This window comes from Manis javanica, chromosome 14 (assembly GCF_040802235.1).
Source record: "Manis javanica isolate MJ-LG chromosome 14, MJ_LKY, whole genome shotgun sequence".
In the NCBI taxonomy this organism is placed as follows: domain Eukaryota; kingdom Metazoa; phylum Chordata; class Mammalia; order Pholidota; family Manidae; genus Manis; species Manis javanica.
In genome coordinates, this window is record NC_133169.1 from 17,198,296 (window position 1) to 17,223,295 (window position 25,000).

Sequence of the window (25,000 nt, forward strand, 5' to 3'; positions counted from 1 at the left end):
ATCCAGGAAGCCCAAATCCAGCCAGCCAAATGCAGAACAGCTTAGCAGAAGCAGCTTTAACAGGTGCCATCAGTATGGTCTTAGGAACCTGAGAGACAGGACAAACAACGGGGACCGCTGGTCAGCAGCGTCGGTTTGCCCCAGTGCACGGGATGGCCCCAGTCATTGAGCAGCAGTTTGTCGCAGAGGCCAGTTAATTGATCCTTAAGTGATGGCATAACAGTGCAAAAATATTTAGACACCTTAACCGTGCGAGTGCTCTGCAAACAGACTGCTGTTGGACATCTCCTGTCTGTCCCCCCCGCTCCTGCTCCGTATGGTGCCAGAAACGATGAACTGGAATATAAAGAGCTTGTACCTGTTCAGAATTAAAAGGGGTGGATGAAAGATTTGATTTAAGCAGATGGCTTCCTATTTTGAACATAAGCAACTGAAGAATGCCACCACATAAGCATAGACATAATTGGATGGGTCACTGTCCTGGTCCGTCCTTGTCTGCAAGGGTATGCGGTAAGCTCCAGCAGAGCGCATGCGTACACCATGTCTCCTGATGCCTTCTACTTTGCAAGGCTCACTTTGTTCAGTCGCACATTTGCTCTTCTTGCCAGGCTCTGAATGTTGACTCACTCAATCATAACCCTTGATAAAAGTGAGTTTGAAAAAGTTGACTGACCCTACAAAATCCTTCCAAATCCTATCACTTTATAAATACAGGGACGACTTAAATTCCCCATAAGGAACAGGAAACTGTCAGTTGGCAGAAAGTTCATGAACTTACATGTGTACTTGAGCAAGCGTGGGAGAAAGACTTAGGGGATTCTGTGTTTAGATGGAGCAAATTGTGGAAGAAATTTGAAAACTATTCATTAAGGTAGAAAACAGCCTATATAAATAGTTCTATTAATATTTAGACTCTTGGCTTGGTACTGATAGAAAAATGAAATAGAAAAGCAAGGCCACATTTTAGGTTCTTTGAAATTACTGGGAAACTGTTTACTTCTGCAGTTGGGAAGACATTTGACTGTTTTGTATGTTTTCTTTATTCTAGTTCTGTGTAAAAAATGAGGTTGCCGTCAAATTGGTGTAGTTCAGCATTCTGCTGTCTCAAAATGTCCATTTTTTTCCTGGTCCAGGTAATATGGATTAAAAAATGTGATACTTGTAACCTGTTCTGAGCAGGCCTTGATGAAAATTGTATATTTACAGGTGAATTGAGAATCGTTCCTTTATGGTAGATAACCAACTTTACCCTCTGCTTCAAAAAACCCTTTCTTTCCTAAACTGTGTTTGTAAATTGGTAATTATAGTCCCAATAAAGTCCTATTGGAATGCACACATTTAATTTTTTTAAGTTGAAAAATAAGGACTTGATTTCAGCAGTATTCATTATCTGAATTGCATATTACCAACATCATAGAGTTAATTTTTATCAAATCTCCTTTCTAATTCAGTTCAGGAAACAAATAAAAAGGAATTGATGGAATAAGCAACATCGTATACAAAATAAGGGTGAAACTGTGTTGGTGTGTACTCATCAATCCTTTCTTTTTTGTCTCCTGAACACTTGATGTTCCTTGAATTACACCAAATACCGTTTTCATAGATTAATAATATTTTCACCTTTGAATAGACTTTTTGCATACATTGGTGCATTTTTCTCACTGTAAAATCAGTAAACTGAGGCTTAAAGAAATTGAATGATATGCCCAAAGCCACACACATTGTCCATTGTAGAACCAGGATTGAAGAGAGGTCACACATAGATATTTTGGTATTAAGTGTTTATAAATTGTTTGACAAAATCATATCTAGTTTAGAAGGAAATGCAATCGTTGCACCCATACATCCAGTTCTTCTGCATTCCTGTATCAGGGATATCTGGAGAAATCACAGAGAAACTGGGTGGGGGGAGCAGGGGGGAGGGGAAAGGGACTCAGCCCTTCCATGCATGATACCATCGTGGTGATACAAGGGAGCTCTGCTGAAGAACAGAGTTACATGACTGATCTCGTGAGAACCCCTCAGTGGGACAGAAAGGTGTACTAACAATGCCGTTAATTTTATCATATGGTCTGTCCATAGCGTGAGATGGAAGGATACAAAGGGTGTGAAAAAAGAGAGGTAGCACAAAGCACTGGGGCCATTACCTTAGGATCTGTCTCTGCCCCTTATGAGTTGATATGTTCCCAGGAAATTTAAATAACCACTCATAATGTTTGTTTCAAAGTCTATAAAACCGGGAAACTAGCATTATTTATCTCACAAATAGGTAGAAGGACTGAAGTGAGGTTCTGTGCGTACAAAGATTCTGGAAGCTTTAAAGTGATATGTTGATGCCTGAAATGAATAAAATAAAGTAGTCCTCTACAACGTATCAATTCCATGGAGTTTGTTCCATAGGTTCTTAGATGAGGTTTCCTTTCCTCTCCTAAGTCATACTGATAATTACTGCTAATAAAATCAAAGGCCTTCTCAATATGTTGAAGAAAAAAATTTAGGTTAAATGAGGCTATTTCAAGGAAAATGGTCAGAATGTTAGGCAAACATGTATGACACAAAACAAAACAGAATGGGGTATGTGTGTGTGAATGGAAATGAGTGCGCATACGTGGTTCATTTATTTGATAAGCAGACAGTTTTTGGAATTAGAAACCAATTTTTATTTATGGAGTATTTGACAGCTCTCTAAGATCTCCAAGTTAAGGGTGGGGAATCAGTGGGTATTTTTATTCTTTAATCAGCAGTTTACCACAAGCCTGTCTGTCTATAAAGCCCAGTTGTCAGCTATAGAATATAAATAAATAGTATAATACTCTAGCTGACACCATTAAAGATTAATAAATCTGTGTATATTTTCTGATTCGATGCAGTTTTTGTTCAGTTATCAGGCAAGACGAAACACTGAAAATTAAAGAACTTTAGGCACAAAATTCTTTTAAAAGTTGGCTTTGATATTTCTGCAATTTACAGTTATAGGGATACCAAACTAGAGTGTAAAACTGTACACATGAAATTAATTTTTTTCCTATTACAGTATTTTGCTATTAGTATTAGTGTTTTCTCAGTTTGGTATTATTTTTCTTCTAGTCAGCCTGGTGTGGTCCTACCTGACATTCCTCCCATTCAGGAAAAGCACATGTCCTCTGGCGACAGAGTCCTGTGGTCAACATCCTGGTTCTGTCACTTACTGGCTGGGTTTTTGTGGATAAGTTAACGTCTGAGCTTCATTTCTTTCTTTCCATTACTCCATGAAATGGAATCATCATCATATCTGCTTATAAATGTGTATATCTTTACAGTAGATAATTGCATGATAAAAGAAGGCCGTTGTTACTTTTCCCTCATTGAACTTTTTTGAGATTAAATGAAACAGCATGTTAAAGCATGCCACACAGTGCTTGAGACACAGGAGGGGCTCAATAAGTGTGTTCCATTTTTCTTGGACACCAACTACCTGAAAATCTATATTAAACTCTATATTAAATCATATATTTATATTTGTATACTTCTTTACAACTTACAGAATGAGTTTGATATGCAGGTAATTGCCCTATGAAGACTAAAATGTAAATAGGAACCACCATGATACAATTAAAAAATAATAGCCACCCTTTATTGAGTATGCCCTTTAGAGATGAGGAAACTAATCTGCCGAGGACAAACCCTTTATAAGTGACAGAGCTGACCTGGAAACTTAGGCAACTGCCCAACCATCAGGCCAACCCACCTGCAAATCTCTAATTACCGAGACACTTGGCAAGGAAAAGTCGAGGGGATACTTCAGCCTTCAACTCAAGAGAATAAAGATTCCTATGCCTAGTACAGTGACTGGGACAGAGCAGATCCTGGACAAATATTTATTAAATGAATAAAAGAAGGAAAAGCCAAAATCAAAAGAGGATAGGGAAATTCCGGGAGTAGTATCTTTAATGACATTCCTCTAAACAACATCTGGTCATAAAAGGGAAACCGAGGCCCTAGGCTGAGTCCTCTGATGGATCAGCCACAATTTCTTGAAGAAATTTAAACTTCTTTTTGACCCTAGCAAAGTAGGCTGCAAGCTACTTTGGTAAATAGAGCAGAAATAGACAATTGCTAATATGGAACCAAAATTAAATCCTGTTCAGAGAACTTCAGAAAAATATACTTGCCTGATCTCACCTGGAGAGCAAAACAAATGGGTATGAGAGAAAATCTAGTCAAATGACATCATGAAGGCTGTTGTAGCTCCAGTGGCAATAGGCCAGCAATTTTGCTAGAAGAACAGATGGAAGATGGGACACATTTGTAGCCAAAAAGAGACTCCTCGTAGGTAACACAGCGTGCATTGCCAGGAATAAAGATGGGAGATGTGGAAATAACCTCTATAAGTCCTATGTGTGTGCATTTCTTTAACTCAGTTTTTTATTGTTGAGTGTATTTTGAAAGTCTTCAGCTAAAATCTGTGTATTCCTAGCATTGTTGAACCTGAGCTTTCAAGAAGTGTGTTCAGAGGGGTGTGTGTGTGCATGTGCATACCCCAGTGTGCAGGACTAGATTCAGATGAGATAAAAGATTTGATTAAAACATCAGATGAGTTACTCTATGAATATTGTACGGTTGGTGTTGACTGTCTAAGGAAAGGATGCGGGCTTGCATTTCTCTTGTGTGTAAATATTTTGTTTAGCACCTAGTGCAGTGCTAACAACAATGTGATAAATGCTTGCCAAATATAGTATAAATAAATAAATTGACTTGATGCCTTGAAGTTTGGTGCTCTTCATTTTATTGCCACTTATTCAGACACAGTGAAAGAGACTAGCAGACAATGCATTTCTTACTCCCTCATGGTTCCTTGTCCACGAGATTGATCCCTTAGCTTTGTTCTCTCAAAGCACTTAACCCTTTCAAACCTTCATATCAGCACCATAGGTAAAAAGAGGATTGCAACAACTAAATGAACAGAATCACACTCCATGTGGCACCCTTTTTGAAGCAGTTGCAAAGAAGGGATGGTCTAGTACTTGCAGAAGTAAATAGGATGCTTAAGAGCATAGGCTAAGTTTACCAAAGTGGGATTAGAATTGTTTCTGCCAGTCACCCACGATGGAAGTTGTAGTTATTAAATCTTGGATTCCTAATCAGTAAAATCGGAATATTTTTAAGAATATTGTGAGATTCAGATGAGCAAAGTTTTGGAAAATGCTGGGCACAGTCATTGCACATCATAACGCTCAATACTTAGCAACGCTGATCATGCCGCCAGTGGTGATGATGGTGACAATGGTGATGATGGTTAGAGTGGTGGCAGTGGTGACGGTGGTGATGGTGGTGCTAATGGTGGTGATGGTAGTGACAGTGGTAATGGTGGTAGTGATGGTGGTGATAGTGGTGGTGGTGACTGGTGATGATGGTGGTGATGGTGGTGACAGTGGTGGTGATGGTGCTGATGGTGGTGACAGTGGTTATGGTGGTAGTGACAGTGGTGACGGTGGTGATGATGGTGGTGATGGTGGTGACAGTGGTGATGGTGGTGGCGGTGGTGATAATGGTGGTGACAGTGGTGATGGTGGTGGCGGTGGTGGCAGTGGTGATGGTGGTGACAGTGGTGACAATGGTGGTGACAGTGGTGATAGTGGTGACAGTGGTGGTGGTGGTGACAATGCTAGTGAGTGTGATGATGATGACAGCCGTGAAGATCATGGCGATGGTGGGAGCATTTAGTGGCTAATTGCTTGCTAGGCAAATGCTTGGGAATAATGCCAAGATCCTGTTCCTAGTTTCTGTCTCTGGGTCTAAGACTTCCTTCAAATATGTTCTTTCTTTGCTTTAGGAAAACTTGACCCAGCTCTCTAAATTAAAACACTGTGAAGACCAAAAACTTTATATTTTTAATATGAGGAATGTATTGAATTCTATGTCATAATCTGAAAAATGGTTTTATTACTGAGGTCTTTCTTTCAGGGTTCCCTTTTATGATCCTGAGCGTCATTCTGAGGATGGTGTATTGCTTTATTTCAGCCACCCTGGCATACTCTCCTACCCCTAATAGCAAAGAGTAGATTGTGCCTGGGTTGTAACTTTTATTTTCTGCTCAACAACTTTTCTCATACTTAACAAATTCAGCAAAGGGACAAACTTTCATTGTATTTAAAGCCTACCTTTTCTACAGAGACCTGTCGTATAGCTGGCAGCCTCATCTCATTGGTCTCTGATTCTCATGGTAAGGCTGCCACTTTGACAAAATGAGGAATTTATTCCATTAAGCAAATATACCGGAGGCCCCATACCTTGCTGGACTTAAGAAGTCAGTCCTTAACAACTGAAGTAAAGTTGAAAGACACTGTATATCTTACTCAATGCTGCATTTTGCTTTTATCAGAAGAGGTAGGGCCCTCCTTGTTTTGAGGTAAAATCTCCCAAACCTGTAAGTTTTGAGGGGTTTTTGTTGTCTGGGAGAGTCCAACACCAGAGGGCGACATGAACACAATATTTTAATTAGTTTTAAAATACAGTTTATTTTTGTTGTGTAACCAAAATAAGCATATTTTGTGTTGCTAGCCATTCATTTTTCTCCTTGAGAATTTTTTCTAGTAACTTAAATTTTATTCACTCTGTTCCTCTCCCCACTTTTGCATTTTTCAAAGAACTGATAGATTGAGAAATAATTCATTTAACTGGTATTTATCGAGTATCTACTATATGCAAGATACCCTCTTAAAGGTTTGGAGGGATTTAGTGCAAGAATGGATAAAGACTCGCTGAAGAAATATTTACTGGTCAACTGCTGCTTATGAGGCACTCTGATAGGTACTGTTAAGATGGAAGGAAGCTGCTGTTCTCAGGGAACATACAGTCCATTGCCAAATGTAATTCAGTGTTTCTCTTCGGTCATTAATGACTGTTCATAGCCTGAATTCTTCCTCCCTTGATCATCTTTCAAGATTAGACTCAGAAAACCTACCTCCTTTCTCCCCCTCCCAAGTAGAATTGGCCACGTATTTTCAGAAGGCTCCAACCTATGAAGAGCATTGCACAAGGGTGGTGGGGACAGCTAGAGCAAAAATCCTGGAGATAGGAATGCATCCGGTATGTTCAGGTTAAGTGAAGATTGTTATACTTAGGCTTCTTGAAGCAAAATAGTGAGAAATATGCTGGAAAAAAGGATTTAGGTCAGACTATGAACAGACTTTAATTCCAGGATCCAAAAATCTTGGTTTTCTGGGGCAATGGAAAACATGGGGTGAAGTGTTTGAGAATAGCACAAGTTGGTAAGAAAGAAGCAGAAAAATGGAGGGAGAGAGATAAATGGAACCACTAGTTAGGAGAATTAGGCTATTGAAATTTAGCTGAGAATATAGAGATGATTTAAGATTAAAACAAATAGGCCTTAGAAAATTACAAATCTATTCAAAGTACTCATATGCAAAAGTGTGGTATAGTGTGGTGACTAAAAGGGTTGTATAAATTCCTCTTTCTTATACAAGTAACAATTCAAATCTCAGAAGATATGTGTCTTGCTATGCTTGCAATTGTTCATATATTCAATAACCAACTACTGAACATTTTCTGTCTGTCAGGTCCTGAGCTGTATTCCAAGTATTTGGAAATGAATGAGACAAGGTTCTTGCCTTCAAGGAGCTCACAGTTTAATGGGAAAAATAAAAATATACACAAACAGATGTGAGAACATAAAAGAATGGCAGGATAGTCAGTGCCTCCAGGGAGAAGGTGATCTTTCTGAGTTTCCAGGTGAAAAAGAATATGTGGGTGTGTTTAAGGTGTGTTGAAATAGTGTGGTGGGGATCTGGGTGTGTAGTGATGTTGGTTTGTAGACAGGTATAAAGAAATAATTATAGATTATACCTATTGCAAAGAATGTTCATTTCTCTAGTAACAGCTCCTCTATTTAGACAAGGCTCTGTTTTTAGAGATAATGCCATTCTATTATGTTGGACAGGCTTCCTATTTGGGGACAGGGTTTGGAAAGAAGACAGAAGACACAGGTTAGGGTCTGTGATAGTTCAGTCCCAGTTATAGTTGACCATCAATGTCTTATGTGATTGAAAAATCTTTCGACTGAATATTACCACTTTAAATTCTGCCCAGTGAAATAGTTCCCACTCAGAAGGTGGGAAAACTAAAGAATGTCAATATTTATAAAATCCCATATTGATAAATGTGACGTGCTAAGTTCAAAGCCATTGCAATAAATGCCGAGTTTAATACAAAATACTCGGCCTGCCAATCATCTCTAGGCATGAGGAAAAATAGTTACAGATGAAAAGTTAAACAGTTTAAGCTCTTGATAAATTTTCACTTCCTCTGTTGTTATATAGAAAGGTGTGTAGAAAGCATTTTTCACAAGCATCTAAGGAAGGGTTACTATTTATTTTTTCTAATTTTTTTTATGTTAAGCACATTCTTTCTCAGGGCTCAGAAATCTCTCTGGTCCAAAATTGAACATAAAGGCCTCCCCTTGTGCTTTTTTTGTCAGGCTGATGAAGTTATATAGAAATGTGAATATAAAATAAGGAATGGCTTGTGGGGATCTAGCGTTACTCTCTTTTAATCCCCTCTGCCCTGTAAGAGAATTCTCGGATTTTGTTGCGTGTGTACCTGTATCTTGTGTAAGGTCATTTAATTAGCTACAAGTAACAACAAAGACTTTTGAAAGGAAAACGTATCTGTGGCCCAGATGCCTTTATTTTCGCTGGGCGAACAGCTACGCTTTTAACTCGCTTATCGAGAGCTGCACGAGCGGCCCAGACTAAATGGGGAACATCTCCACACTGTTTGACAAATAGATTTTTTGTAAACTGATTTAGCCTCTTCATTGTTTGCATTTCATTATATAACAGACTTCATGTCACAAAATCGGTATTCATTCAAAATAGAGAATTTAGAGATAGGACTGTAGCCAGATAAAAAATATTGCACAGGTCAGGCCTATTAAGCATAGAATAATAGTGAGTCAGTGATCCAAGGGGCTGTCCTTCCGGAGGGAAGCGCTTGGCATTCACGAGGTCAGGAGTCGGACTCAGGACTTAACCGGGGCTGTAGCCACATTTACAAGACAATCTGCAGGAAAAACAGCCCGGAATGAGGGCGGCTGGCTGGATAGAGAGAGAAAAGAGGCAGGCCTGTCTTTTGCATCTAAAACCTCATTCTCCCGAGGGTCAGAGGCGGGAATGTGAATGTAGCTGTGTCTTACTTAGCCTGTCCTAAAACACTGGAGGCCTCCAGAAGAGCCATTCTAGGGAAGTCAAAGTTGAAAAGAGGATTTCCCCTGAGACTGCTTTTCCATTTTTCTTCTAAATGCTTGAGTTTGGACCAGTGGGTCTCAAACTTGAGCGCGCATCAAAGCCACCCAGATGATTTGACAAAACACCAATTGCTCAGCCCCACCCCAAGGTTTCTCCAGGTGGGGCCTGAGAGTTTACAAGAACAGTTTCTGGGTAATAGGATGCCTCGCTTTGAGAACTGCTGGTGTAGACTTTATATGTCCCTAGAGAATCCCAAACATTATCATTTCAAAGCACCTAGCATTTTAACCCATTGGACAAGGGTCCTTAGCAGCTCTGTCACTTAACCTCAAGTAAAAAGTCAGGAAGATCACTGAATACAGCTGATGTATAGGAATCTCCTTTGCTAAGTGTTATTTAAAGAAAAGAAAAGCTCTAACTGTATAACATCGGATTCTTGCCTCTTTTCCTATTCTTGGGAATTCCTGCCTATTTCCCACAAGCCAGACAGCTTTTTAGTTCAGTTTAATGAGTCTTTGGAGATCACCTTTTGTGAACTTGTCCGAAGAGCTGGGATTCCTTATGAAGATGAGTGGGATGCAGTTTTATTCTCAAGAAGCTTATAGTCATGGGAGAATCAGACAAATCGGAGGAAAACTTCAGTAGCATTTGGTTAGTGGAGATGATAGAAGGATGCCAGGGTCTCTGTCATACAAGCAGTCTCTCGTGACCCCCTCAGGGTGAAGTAAGTATTTAGGATAAGTAGGATTTTGCTAAGCAGAAGGAACAGAGAAAAGCAGAGAGAAGTGAAATACGTGTGTGTGTCTTCAGGAATCTGTCAGGGGCTTGGAAGTTCTAGAATTTTTTAGTTATAAGAGAGCTAGTTTTTACCTCTCTCAAGTCTCACATCTGGTATCTCTGTTTAGTACTTTCCCCTCCACACTAAATTCTCTTATTGGACTCTTATTATCTGTTAGAAACGTATTCCACATTCATTGTAAAACCATTCAAACAATGCATAAGAATATAAGAAAGAAGTGAAAAGCAACTAAATTGTATTGGTTATGATACCACACTACTATTTGGTTTAACCACTTCACATCTTTTATTCCAAAGCACAGTTAGAAAGTAATTTTCAATTATACTCAGCATCTCAGTGATGAACACTTTGTGGTCCACTTTTTTCTCCTAGATGCTTGGCAATACTGCAGTTACTTTAGTTAAATTTCATGAACTGAGGTATTCATGAAAATTTGACTCTTCAGCATTAACATCAGACAAATGCTGAAGTTCACAAATGCTTTTCAACTTACCGTAAACCAGTTCCCCAGCACTTTACTTCACCTCTTTTTCCGCCTCTCTTTTTCACCATTTGCTGCATTTTGGAATCACCAGTGGCACTTTTCCCAAAAATACCTCTAGAGTTCTGACTCAGCGAGTTTGGGTGAGATCCAGGCTTCTGTAGTTTCCCAAAATTCCCAGGTGTTTCCAATATGGAACCAGTTAATCTCATCCTATGATGCCTGTTGGGCTGTGGGATATTAGCATGGCCTCAACAAAATAAGTGATGCCTCATCAGCAGGACTAGCAAAGGTCCTGACGTTGCCTGCATTTGGTGACATGATATGTAACATGGGCCTCTGACATCTCTGCAGTTTAGAAATAGTTTTCATGGGTTATGTGTAAGAATACACTTTCCTCACATTTGCACAGTTTACAATAAGCTAAGGTTTACAGGCTCTCATTTGTTTTTACAACAACGTTACGAAGGAAGCAGGACAAATAATTTTTTATCCTCTCTCCCCTCTTGTTAACTGTTGTTCTTAACAGATGATAACACCAAGACAAAACAATTCAGGTACTTGCCCAGGATCACACAGGCCAACAAGCAGAAAAGCCAGGGTTGAAACTAGGTTATCCAATGGCCAAGTTTTTGCCTGTATTTACACTTCCTTTATATGGTTCAATAATGGTAAAATGCTGATTCCAGTTCTGTGCTAAGCAATTTAACAGTGGTTTCCAAATCTCCACATTGGCAGCCTAAGAATCCACCTGAGGAGACTGAAAAACTCCTGATGCCAGAGATGATAAATGAATTGGCTGATATGTGGCCTGGAGATCAGAATTTTTCAGAAGTTGAAAACAGTGATATGTAGACCATTTCATTGATTCCTCTTAACAACAATATGAAGTTTGAGCCATTACCAATTTAAAATTGAGGCAACTGAGACATAAAACTTACTCCACCAGCCCACCAGCCCACCAGCTAAAGAATGACAAGCCAGACTGGAAACAGAATGAGTCATGTTGTGCAGCATGTCTAGTCCCTGTATCTGTCTCTCATAGTTTTACGATTTTCTGCATCAGATCTTGAAACAGGAAGAGCTGAGTGAAACAAGTGAGCATACAATCACTGAAAAAAGCGCCGGATTTGGAGTTCCAGAGCCACTTTCCTATCTGTGAATTCACCATGGTGGTCAGCAGCAGTTATTTATTAATTTTTGCCTTGGTTGTTAAATGACTTGATTCATAAGGTCCAATCCATTGAAACAGGGTTTCAAAAACCTCAGGGGTCGGTAAGTGAGTACAAAGTGCATTGAGTTATCAGTTATAAGAGGAGCTCTGTGTGTTTTCCGTAATGACACTGTAGAATTTTAGAATAAGAACAGTTCTCACACTTTGGCTTATATCAAAATAACCTAGAGGGTTTGCTGGCTCCAAACTCCCAAAGTTTTGGATTCAGTACATCTGGGGTGGGGCCTGAGAATTTGCATTTCTAACGAGCTTTCCAGTTCATGTAGACTCTGCTAGTCTGGGATCCACACTTTGAGAACCACTGCACTAGTCCAATTCCAGCCTTCATGGACTCCGAGCCCAAGGTCACACAGGTGACTGGGAGGAGCCGCTGCCCCTCGAGTGTGCTTCCTACCACAGATCCCTTCTCGGGGCAAGGCGGGGGGATTTCAGAGATTTCTCTTTTGACTCTTAGCTTAAATTGCATCTTGAGTTCAACTTCAGGGAATAAATATTGACTTTAAAATACTCTTTAATTCTTGAGAAGCATCAGATTTTGGATGAATTATACAGTCTAGAAAGGTTACTCATTAATAGGCTAGGAACTGCCACTTGGGAATTTTCCTCCTTCTCTTTCTCAAGAAGAGGTGGGCATAATGAGCCAGAAAATCCAGCTTCTAAGGAAATCATTCAGTTCACTGAAACCAGCCTCGGTCCCTTAAGAATGTAGATTTATTTATGAATATGATTTTAGGAGTAAACAATTGTTCTAGAGGTTCCCTCATGTACAGCAGGCGGTGGCAACCTTGTCTTAAGAAAAATATGGTAACTGAAAAATGTCGCCAACACTTTCTTCTTCTCCACTTGGAGGGGGGATGGAATGCAACAGTCAGATCACTGTTCTTCTCTTAACTCAAACTACTGTTTCAATTAGGAAGTAGTTAATTTTGAAAGAGTATCTATCCTAGTCCCATTAAAATACTGACAGGATTTCTTCAGAGAAAAACTGAAACTCATTTACAAAAAGATCAAGCAGCCTGACTGAGAATTTTTGCCCAAATCAGCAATTTCTTGGGCAAATATTTATTGAGATTCTAAGTTGTCCAGATTACAGTGTTAGCATGGCACCAATGATAAATGGCCATTGAAAAGCACACTAAAGGGAAAGTACAGAGACAGAGTACCTTGATATAAACTAGTTGGAGTAGTTAGTGCAAAGCATTATGGGACAGAGAGGAATGAGCCATTGATTCAGCCTGGAGACCTCTGGAGATGGCTTACAGAGGAGGAGACTTCCAGCAAGGCTGGAGGGACTGGAAGGGTGTTCCGTCTGTCCTGTGGATTATATTACTAAACATTGTAGTTGATGAAATGAGAGCCAGCATTACAAGGAAGACTTTCTTTGCAAAACTACATAGTTTATGTGTAAGTATGTAATTTTCTCCCCCAATAAGAGCACATGAATTAAGTCTGGTAGAAATAAGCAAAATGTTTACATTTACATTCTGTGCATCTCAAAATATTGACTAGGATTGAATAATTGAATAGGACTAATTGCTCAGTCGATGGAAATGAGGCCAACGGTGAAGCCCAACTGGAAAGCTCTAACCACAGAAAGAGCCCATTAAAGCTAATATTGTCTCATTTAATCATCTTTGCGAACAGAGAACACAAAATGTGGCTCATTTCCTTCCAAGCTCTTAGCAATAGTAAACCCAGGCTGAAGAGCACCTGGCAGCCTGTAATGCAATCATTCTGGAACCATCAGAGAGACAACATCAAATAATTCTGAAGATGTTTATAAAGCTGTCAAATTATGAGAGTTGATCATAGTTCCTTTGTTATTAATGAGGAAATCTGGAAAAATTCTAGGCAAATATGTTGATTTTTAAATTTTTTTAAAGTGTTGTTTGTTTTAATGAAGAATGGTTTTGCTCCTCTTTACTTAGGTCTTTTTGTTCCTTGGTGTAGATATTTTAGAATTGGATTCTGGTGGCATTACTGTGACACTAGAAGAAGAGGAACTACTCAATGGGGAGCTCTTCCCAAACTTTTTCAGGGAAATGCAGGCCTCAGCTCTCCTTTGTGTATTTTAATCCTGTCTAGTAATGTATGTGTTTATCCTAGGAAATTTACACGGGGCCTGGCATAGATCAGGCATTCAAAAAGCAGTGTTTCCTCAATAAGAAAGAAAGAATTGGTAGGAGCAGATTTATTCCACTTTCCAAAAACAAAACTGTTGGTGAGCAAAAAAGTGCACAGGTGAATGCTTTTCTGCACTTCTTGTGTGTCTTTTCAAGAGGCTCTAACAAGATTTATGGGAAATGACTTGAGATTAGGAGTGTAAGAGAGGTAGAATTTAACAAAGAAACTCAATATAACTTTGGAACATAACCAAATGTCTTCAGGCAATCAGATGAACTCTTTGGACCTCAGTTTTGTCATCTCTAAAATGGGAATTATAATAATACAGTTCTACCTGCCCCACAGAGTTGGGAGGAACAAAAGTTACATGTGAGAAACTACTTTGTTCATGTTAAGTGATAGCAAAACTTGAGTCTACTTATCAACTGTAATTAATTGTAAACTGTAGTTTACAATTTTTCTCAACTACTCGGCTATTCTGCATGGTTATATTTTAAAAATACGAAGTTTGAAAAATCTCCTTCCTTTGTTAAATTTTACTTCTGTGTTTAGATTTCCAATTTATTGAAGGGAGGATTAATCTCTTGCTTTTCTCTGCTCACTAATGAAAATTGTCTTTATTTAGTTTTCTAATTCAAGTGGTAACTGGATTCTAGAAAACTGTGGGGTCTTTATGTTATTTGCTGTCACACCAGGTTTGATTGGATAAAGCTCATGATACAAATAGCTTTGCCCTTACTGACAAACTAAGGGTGAGATAAGAGCCTGCAGGGTTTGGGTGTATCTGTGTCCTCATGTTCCCCTCCCCCATCACCATTCCTGGTCTTTTAATCTACCAGGGAAATGGGAAAGGAATTCTTTGTGTCATTCTCTTTTGCCTCCAGAATGTTGGTTTTCTAGAAAAACATTTTGTCTCTCCCTGAGGCAGTGTGTTCTCATGGGTGTCTTGCTCTTGGAATGAAACCACCAAACAAAACATAGAAGATCTGGTTAAAGAATTACAGGGGTAACGGGAGGCAAGGTGGAGGGAGCCTAAAGACAAGACCGTTGTGTTTTTTCTGCTGATTAATTAATTCCCTCCTTCTCCCATAAGAAGAAAATCTACCTCCTTTCTGAAAGTGTTCAGTGTTCAGCGCTGCTCTAGAAAAATGCTTCAGAGTAAGAGAAGATAGGTGGCCATTCTTCATGGGATCCTTATAAACACGGAGCCAAGAAAGCCCTAGAATCCTCAACTTAGAAATTGTTAGGTTGCATACAAGAGCCAGTTTTGCATGCTTTTATACGAATGTGCTTGTTTTCATCATTTATCTGGGATCTTGTAATTTTTAAAAGCATTGCTATCAGGTTAGATGGGAAACTGTTTCCATGTTAAACTGGCGAGGGTCATAGTTTTCAGTTCTGATGCGGCAGCTTTGTTTGCTTGCTTGCTTTTGTTTTAATAAAAAAGTATTTCTTTTCATTATCTAATACTTAATCTTACGAATATTTGGAAAACTGAAAAACAGGAGGAAGAAAGTGACTTTTCCACATTGCCCCCTCTTAAAGCTCAGCAGACTGGTGGGGAAGCCCTGGAGCACCTCGGTATGGCAAGCCTTCTCTTCTCATTCTTTATTCACTTTGGCCATTTTCTACCAACCTCCTTCCTGTCCACTCACTTTTCTTTTTTCATTTTCTTCAAATCACCTTATCTTTTAAAATTGCCCTCTATTACTCTAATAACCCAACTGAATAATAATCTTTAAATTTGGCAGCTTCCCTTAAACTGAATAATACTAAACTGAGTAATAACATCGCTCAGTACTTCATTCATGCATCCAAGACATATTCATTCTGTTCCTGTAACAATGACAGGAGTATTTACTGAGCTCCATTGTCAGCCTTGGAGACACTCAGATCTGTATGGCTCCAGGTTATAGCTGGGCAGAGATTAGGGTTGGCAAAAAGGAGTAGCTCTTTTATAAACACTGGATTCTCCTAAAAGGTAGGATAATCAAAATATGAAAGGACAACTAATTAGCTGGAGAGGAGAGAGAATTTATCTCTACTAATATCCCCACTTGTTTTGAAATGTGATGCTTTTTATCTTTTTTAAGCTTTTGAAGAAAATAGAGGGCAATTTGGTTATGCACTTGTTTATCTCTTGGCATCAGATGTCCATTGGTTCTTTGGGAGCTTTGTCCTCAGAGAACTCAGGTCTCAGCTGGAGTTATGTGCACTCTTCTATCCTCAACAGTTGTGAGATTAACATTAGCAGCTTCTTACCAAGTAAGCACTGGAGAGGGTAGAAATGTTATCTTTTCTAATAGGAGCTTTTCTACTACTGGGGTGCATAACCGAGTGAAGGCTCTCAACCATTCTGAGCCTGATTTTCCCAACCCGTCAGGTAGCCACACTGGACTCAGTCCCTATGGTCTCTCTCTGTCTGTAATTCCCAGTCCCCAGGTTTTCTGTTCTGCCATAGACGAGCGACTATTCAGTGTAACAAGAGTAAAGCCTTGCAAAGAAATTGAGTTTTGGGGGGGCATCTGATCCAAGGAGCTCTGGGGTGAATGTGCTGTGCTTGGGATAGTAATAGAATCAACTGCATTATTGACTAAACTGCTAAGATGCAGGGATATGGAAGAAGTGCCTTGAAGGGAGAGAGAAAGCAGTATGAGCATTTCTCTCCCCACTCCTTGCTGGTAAGCGGTGTCCAAGTGCAGGCTCCGCGGAGTCAGCGGAATCAGTTAACTCTCCCGTCTGTCCTTCCCGGGCTCATTCACAAAACATGGTGGTGGCTTCAAGAGGGACGTTGTTTGTTTTTCCCTCTTTGTACATCGAACCGATATATATGTGATAGTATTCTAGAGAGCAGTGCATGTCATCTTCTGGTAAAAGGTAATGGTATTTGTACTGCATTTTTTTTTCTCTGTTACGGACATTGAACTCCTAGTCAAAGATGAAGCCGCCTGAGTTGACAGTACCATCCTCTTACACCTCTTCTTTCACATAGTGAGATTTTAGAATAATAGGGCCTACATTTATGGGAGGCTCACTACGTGTAGGATGACAGTAAAGTTTACTGTCCAGAAAAAGGGCTTTTGAGAGTATAATGAGAGATTACTGTAATTATTAGACTGGGACATAGGCACAAGCTAGAATGTTCTTGGCTCACTGGGTCATGGGGTCCCTACAACCAGGGCCAGACACTGCGCTAAATTATTTAACTCAGTTAATCCCTATAGCAACTTTACAAGATTGCTATTATTGTTATTCCCATTTAATAGAAGAGGAGGAAACTGAGGCTGATGTGTGACATGACTTTAGTCCAAAGACTGCTCCCTTATAATTGGAAGCTGAGCCCAAGGCGTGACTCCTAAACAGGCCAGTGTCCCCAAGATGTACTACCTTCTACAGTCCCCTGACTTCCAGTAGGCGTGACAGACACACACACCACTAATGATTTGCCCTGTCTGGGGGGGGATGCAGATTTTTATCAAATGTGTTCATGTATAAAAAGGACACTTAGATGTGTGTCAGAGAGTTCTAACACCAAAAAAAAGTGTAATAACCTCTTAAAGCCTGTTTATATGGACACCAGATGCTAAGTATCTAATTTTTTTTTTTTGTTTAAACTGGTCCTTTGAAAATTTGGACAAAAAGGTTGAAGGAAGCAATAGGAAAAGAGAACTTTCAAATGGCATTGAACACTCATATACTGCAGGAAAAATACTTCATGCTTTTCTGATGTTTCATAGATGTGTATATGGTTAGCTTCAAGTCTAGTATATGTTGAATGGGGTGGTAGAGACGGATAATTTCATCACTTTACTGGTATCAAGCAAATGTTACTTATTCTGAAATCTGTCACATTTGGTCCGCTCGCGCCTCCTTCTCTGTCGCTACTACTCCCCCGCCTTCTTCTTAGAGTTAAGCTACCCTTTATTTTGGACACACTATCACACACATGATTGAGTCAACAATTTATGGCTTTTAAAAATAGGGATTTTGTCCTCTCTTAGGCTTATTGTTTATCATGATCATCTTTCAAGTGAAAAGGCTAATTTACTCTTTCTATAGGAATATTTTAAGCTTGATTATCATAATATTACATCTGCCTGGAAAGGTCTAAAACGGAACATTGACCTTGAATGTTTTCTGCATTTAGCTCGTGGTGCTTAACACTCAGGAAAGAATATAACTGCAAGTCACTTGTTAATGTATAATCTCAAAATGTTAACTATTGCTCTGTAAATACATGCCATACAGATTATAGAAAGCTTGTAGGATGCTATAAAATGCATTCAGTATTTTACCTAGGTAGGCATGTCAGAAAAACAACATAACTAAAGTTAGGTTTCCATATGAATGACTGTAGTTCATTTTGATTTTTACTGACATTTTACCATGTATATTATTAGCTTGACAAAATGAAAGTGAAATAATCCTGAATTAATTAAACAGAAACTAGATTGCCTCTATTAGTTTCTCTATCTTTGATTTTTTTCCCCCCACTTTCACAAATACACTGGGAAAATAGTTTGGTGTGTTATGGAGGTGAAGTAATTGCTCCCCAGAGAATGGGCTTTTTTTTTTTTTTTACCTGGTGTCAGTAATTTGGATACGGGATGGATTTACAGGACAAGAAGTTTGTCAAAAGGAAAGACTTTTATCAGTGCTTCTGTGGAAGCGATCACTTGCAATAGAAATGATTGCTTCTTGTCAATGGAGACAATAATTTAAATATCAAAGCCTGTGCCCTAGAAATGAAAGGCGACAGGAATTGGCGTATGATGGTTTACTAGAGGTTTGGTGGTAATATAAAGTAGTGCTACTGACTTCGAAAGAGGTCTTCATGTTCCCAGTGGGAAAGCTGTGATCTTAAGCAGGTTTACAGCATAAAAGAAATCCCAGTGCACCGATGAGGAAGCTAGGGACGGGTAAGTGAGGTGACCTGCCCACGCCACATGGCTCCTGAGGGGGGCAGAAGGGAGCCTGGTGCCTGAGTCTCCCGTTGCCCATCAAGGTTCTTTTCCCAGGGAAGTCCATTGTGGGTTTTCTTTTAGAGTCAGAGATGGTCGTTTGTAATAGTTTTTGGTTTGCTTTTTTGTAGTATGATACATTCTACTGCTACCCCAGTGCATTAAAGACAGCAGCGGAGATGGTTCAGAAAGTTAAACAGCTTTTCAAAGGTTCTGTCATCTTTAGGAAAGATCCGTAAAAGTAGATGACAGTGTGATTTGAACATCTAAATGTGTTACGCCTTGTTTAGTTTGGAATATTTAACAAATGGCAAATGTGCAGCATAAAACCAAAATTTGCTTAAAAAATGGTGGGACAACTATAAGCATTTTATACAAAGTTCTCTATATTTCTGAAAAGGCAAGGGGGAATTAAAAATAGCGATTACTACGCAATAATGGCAAGACTAAACATTTCTCATTACCTTTTCACAAGAAAAAATTTTGGTGTTAGGAGATGTTTTAGGAAATGATTCTGACTAAAATACAGTAAAATTCCCGGTATAGACAACCGGAATCTACCTTTTATTTCCACTTGAGTTTTGTGGGGTTTTTTTTTTGCTGTTTTTCTTCAAATGGAAATGAAGTATATTTTCTGGTGGGTGTCTGGACATTAGCTGGGGCCTGAGAATAAAGTGATTTGGAAATTGTGACTGTATTGTTTAAGGAAGAAGAGATTGAAAATATGCATGGGCCCAGGGCCTAATGCGCTGTGCAATAGACAGATACTAATTTATTAATATTCATTGTGAAATAGTTTTAAGAGTCCCTTTTGTTGGGTTCCATTTGTCCTCCTGCTAGACTCCTTGTGGTATGACTGTAAAGTGTACAGACTGGTGATCAATATGTGTTTATTCTAGGCTGTTGATCTATTTGTTTGTTCTGCTTTTTGCCCCATACCTTTTAGTAGTTGAGAGTCTTAATAGTTTATGCTCAGTATTGCCCAAAGTGTGTTTATTTCCTGTGATTATCCACTATTGCTTCCTTCCAAATGAGAAAACTCAGTGACCAGGGAGGATTCTTGAGATGACTAAGCTGTGTGCCTAGAAAATACTCTCGAAGCTGTCATGCAAGTTTAGCGCAGTAGATGGTATTTTCAATTTTCAATTGGCAAAACTGGGTTCCAGACAGTAGGTATGATCTTAGATGCTTGATTTGTAAAGGTGACATTGATCCCAAGGGGAAAACATAACAGCTGTACAAACCTAGTATACTTCTGGCCATTCAGGAAGCGGCTAGCTCGGTGGCCCCTGTACCTTGCATAGAAGAAATATGGTTAGTGAAAGACCAGTGGGGACTATACCCTGTATGTTTGCACATGTATCTCTGTAAGCATAGAGAAAAGGACTTAACACATGAATATGAGTCTAAATGTGTTTAAAAATATATACCAACAAAATCATATGGTTCATAATGTGACAAATAAGTACCCAAAGGAAAATAAGAAAATTCTGGGAAATAAAAGATAACTCTATAAAACATGGTAACTTAAGGTCTATTGTTATATACTTGATTACAAATCTTGTCTTTAAAAAGCCATTTCAAAGGAGTAATAGATTCTGTCACAGCATGATAATGCAAAGAAACTGAATACAGTACAGGATTCTGCACAGGTGCAAAATCTGAATGTGTTGAGTTAAGATGTATTGAGTATATTAAATAATTTTTATTATTTAAAAAAGTCTCTGGACAAAGGAAGAAGGAAATTCTATTTTTGGTATATCTTTTAAAAATGTGTGCAATTGGATCTACTAATCACTGAGAATTTTAGTTTATTCAGAAATCAAGATAGTAATCCTTCAACCAAAGATTTTCTGTCTTTCCAATGCAGTGTTAGCTCCCATATTTCTTTTAGTATATTTTAGAAAAATCATGTTTCTTTTTCAAATACCTTTGTATTTTTATTTTGTTAAGTATAAAATGATTACACATCTCATTTTAGATTGAATAGACAAATCTTTCTTTTTTCCGGGTGTCTGCAGAAGGCTTGAATTTTCTTCTACATCTCAAAGCTCTTTTAATTCACTGCTCACAACCAAATTTACATCTTAATTGCAGAGTTCACATTTAACAATATAGACAGCATAATGCTACTGGTAATTAAGCTTTTACTACCTGCTTTTATACAGTATTCTCAGGCACAGTTTTTGCTATGTGAGTTCTTATCTAGAAACTTGTATGCATTTAGACCACAAATCAAATGGAATCAGACCCCTGTCTTAGATATGGCTAATACATGGCAGGGAAATTGGTTTCTTCTATGGGGGGACCAAATCATGTCTGTCATTATTACATTCAGAATTTTAATGTGGCTGTTCTATTTTAGTGTTTTGTTTTTTTAAAGACCTAGAACATTTGAGAGGGTTAACAGAGAGAGCTGACTTCTGATTCAGTGAATTGAACACACACTGAATATCAAAACTAATTTATTTTGATCTCAAACATTATACTATTTATATCACATAAAACTGAGGTGCAAAAGGTTAATAAGCAATGGGGCTGAATTTGATCAAAATTGTGGGTCTTCTACTCTCCACAAGGTAGCAGTTATCATTTTGCCATAAATAGGTGGAATCTATTCCAATACATTTGCTAGAATTAAAAAACATAACAAAACAAAACCTGTAGTTTAAAATAGGACCTAAGAAAACTCTTTGTTATATAGATGCTAAAAACATACTATACACTGTTGTAGGAAAAATACTGTTTGATGGAATAGTCTTAGTTTTGTAAATTATCTTTTTGAAACTGATTCTTATAACCAGACTCTTCTATTTACAAAAATGTTTTAAAGCATTCATAGTGTGTTACGTATAGAAACAAATATGTACCCTGTGTTTTATTTGAAAACTGATATTTGAAGTAAAACTATATATATTTGTATATGCCTCCTAGTTTGGAAGCTTATATTGAGGTAAGTACAAGATTCAGAACACTTTTAGTGCCCTGTTCAGTAATTCTCTCCTTACAAAAAATGCAGTCTTTATTTTGTCACAATGTACTGCCATGGATGTAATGTATGTACTATTTACCCTCCAGCCATCAAGTCTCCCACCCCTGTAACTGGAGAAGCCAATCTGTCCTGCAGTTGTTTACCTTTGCTTTGAAAAGCTATGCATTGTTTATCTATAGGTGGTGAGACAGCAGTACACAAATAAATGTTTACACATATAATTTACATAGGCATCCTCCCCAAATTGTATTGCAGCACTATTATCCTCTTCTGTAGTAGTTGTGTAAAACTGCATTCCACCTCAGAGATGACAAGCCCAGTTCACGCGCTAGGACAATTTAAGAGCCTGTTTCGCTTTTGCAAACGCCCAGTATATGTCAGGAAAGCAGGAACAGACACGATTACGAATACATGAGCAAGTACAGCACTAAAGAAGCAGCAACCCCCAGGGGAATAACACACACAGAGCGCGGCAGGACAAACTTAATTCTCTACCTTCCGCAGAATCCTTTGCCAAATTAACTGAATCTGCGTGAGTTCTTCTTTTCAAGGCAAAATAGATCTTAGGTTAGAAACCAGACAGATCCCTCCAGTGCTTACAGAGTTAAGTTAGTTATATTTCTTTTGTAGCTTCCCAGGGGGGAAAAATAAAGTAAGAAAGAAAAGAAGAGAAAAAAAGAAAGAAAGAAAGAAAGAAAAAAAAACCCTCACAGTCTCTACTGCGAGCGCTTCGATCTCTCCAGTCCTAGCCCTTTCTCTCCACTCCCGGTTTCCAGCCCCCGCCGGTTCTCTGCACCCTTCCTACCTGCCTGGCTCCGCTCGCTGCGTGGAGCCTCCCGTCGCCTCCCTCCTGATTGGGCAGCGGCCCCCCAATCGGCTGCGCGGCTGGGCCGGTGGGACTGCATATGTAAAGCCCTACTTCATATTAATGAGCTCCAATCGGGGCTTTAAGTCCTTGATTAGGAGAGTGTGAGAGCTTTGGTCCCAACTGGCTGCGCCTATAGGCTTGTCACTAGGAGAACATTTGTGTTAATTGCGCTGTGCTCTGTCAAGGAAACTTTGATTTATAGCTGGGGTGCACAAATAATGGTTGCCGGTCGCACATGGATTCGGTAGAACTTTGCCTTCCTGAGTCGTTTACCCTGCACTACGAGGAAGAGTAGGTACCTTTTTCTTTCCTTTTTAAACTCGTCGTGGGGGTGCGTGTGTGGGGGTGGACAGCATGTATCTCTGCACACTGATTAAGGTAATGCCCTGGGTATTTCGTGAGCACGAGTGCTTGTTTGTGTCTGTCTTGTGCCTTTTGTGTTGAGGGTGATCTCCTAATTCAGTAAGTCGAGAATTGTTCTCTGACTACAATGTTACCTTTGAGGCAAAGCTCAACGACTGTCAGTAAAACAGCTGTGTGACAGTCACTTCTTATTCAGGTGCTAAGAATAGGCACTTGGCACAAATGCCTAGTGAACTGTTAAAATGCATCTTTTACTAGGACCCATTTTCCCAAGGAAAGATGTTTTAAAATACAATATTCAAAATGATTTATACTATTGAGTGCCTCTTATGTATTTGCAGTTTGACAGATATTTTCGGCTCCCTGTCATTTCTTATGGTTCAGAGTTAGAGGCAAAATTGCACATTTACTAATTCTCCTTCAGAGAACAATTTAAAAACTAGCCCTGAATTGCACAGGGCTAGAATAATGTTATTTGCATGGTTAGCGTTAAGTCAGCACTTAACTGACAAATCAGTCCATTAAGTAACATGAGATTTTCACACATTATAAATATTTAAGGGGAGAAAAAAACGGAAGAAGACATACTAGTGACTTTTAAAATTTTCCCTTGAATAGACAATGTTGAGAGTATGCATTTGTTTCATGTATCGTGTCCAGAAAATAAGAAAAGTACTTTTGTTCTTATATGCAGCTTTAATTTGTATTTACGAATATCTTTATGCACATGGATATATATATATATATTTGGATCATTAGTCATAGGAGAGAAATGAGAGAGAAGGTAGAAGTAAATTAGGCATTCTTGTGTAAATGAGTAGGTCATAAACTTAATTTCGACCCACTGTTAAGATAAAATATTAGTACATCACGGGAGCTGTCACTGGTCCATCTTTCTGTTGAGTCAGTTATATTGCTTTGCTTTCACATTACAGGAATACCAACTGTTATCATTCTGAAAAAGAGTGCTCTTAGCAAACATTTCTCTCTATAGATTGTGAAGAAAATGTAAAACTCCAGCAGATGAGGTAGTGCATTATAGGTAGATGTCCACTAGCTGTCCTTAGTGACTGCATATTGCATTGCTGTGTAATTAAAGAGAGGAAAAGTAGCTTGTAGTCTCAGAGGCTGCTCGTGTGTGTATGAGTGTGAGTGTGTGTGTATATATATGAATGCATGCTCACACACACGTACACACTTACATACACACTCACACAAGGGATATTAGCCAAGAGACGGACTTAGGAGGTACTGAAGGATTGGAAGGCTGCACTTGCATCCGTTTGAAACACTCCATGGAAGAAACAATCTTAAATTGTTTGAAAATAAAAATGAAAAATAAACAAAGGTAGGACTGCCCACTCGAGTGTAGTTTGAAGGTTAGTGCACCTGGGGCTGTGGAATTGGAGGGTCTAAAATGCCTTCGTGTGAGGAACAACACATTATCCAAGCTCACCCAGATTCTGAACTTTCTCTTATAAATAAATAAACAAGAAAAACTTTAAAAATCCCCCAGAGGCTTCTTTTTAAAGTAGTTCCCTTGCATTTAACCTCTTATAGCTAATTTGAATAATTAGTTTGGATAAGCCTCTTAAAGCAGATGCATTTAAATGAAATCAGGGCACATGTCCTTTTGGCTTTGGCGCAAGATTCAAACTAGCTTACTCTTTGGCTCAATTAAAAGTCATCTTTAAAAAATACAGATTTATTGTCTGGATGCAGTTGTGTTGGTTACGTGGTTCACTGGACAGACAGAAAGATCTAATGCTAAGCAACGCATCTGCCTCTCTGTCTCAATTAATAAACCACAGAATTTATACATGCTATTAATATTCATAGTAATTGTACTGGGTTAAACCCCATCATGTGTGTGTATACACAGAAATGAAACCAGAGTTATGCAGTTTCAGAGGAAGATATTTGACTGTTTCTG

At 38.8% G+C, this 25,000-nt stretch overlaps 1 protein-coding gene across 16 annotated transcripts in view; it reads left to right on the plus strand.

The window, feature by feature from the left end:
* The window catches only part of ESRRG (estrogen related receptor gamma), a 581,036-nt gene that overhangs the window by 345,183 nt on the left and 210,853 nt on the right, over positions 1–25,000 (plus strand). The window contains exon 1 of one of the 16 annotated variants that reach the window (XM_073221269.1): positions 22,760–22,995. The exons of 14 other annotated variants lie outside the window; for them this stretch is intronic. In XM_073221269.1, the coding sequence (XP_073077370.1) occupies positions 22,940–22,995 (56 nt within the window). In that variant the 5' untranslated portion in view covers positions 22,760–22,939. Of the gene's footprint in view, positions 1–22,759; positions 22,996–25,000 lie in introns of those variants that run through there. One more of the 16 variants, XM_017649421.3, reaches the window with a different exon arrangement.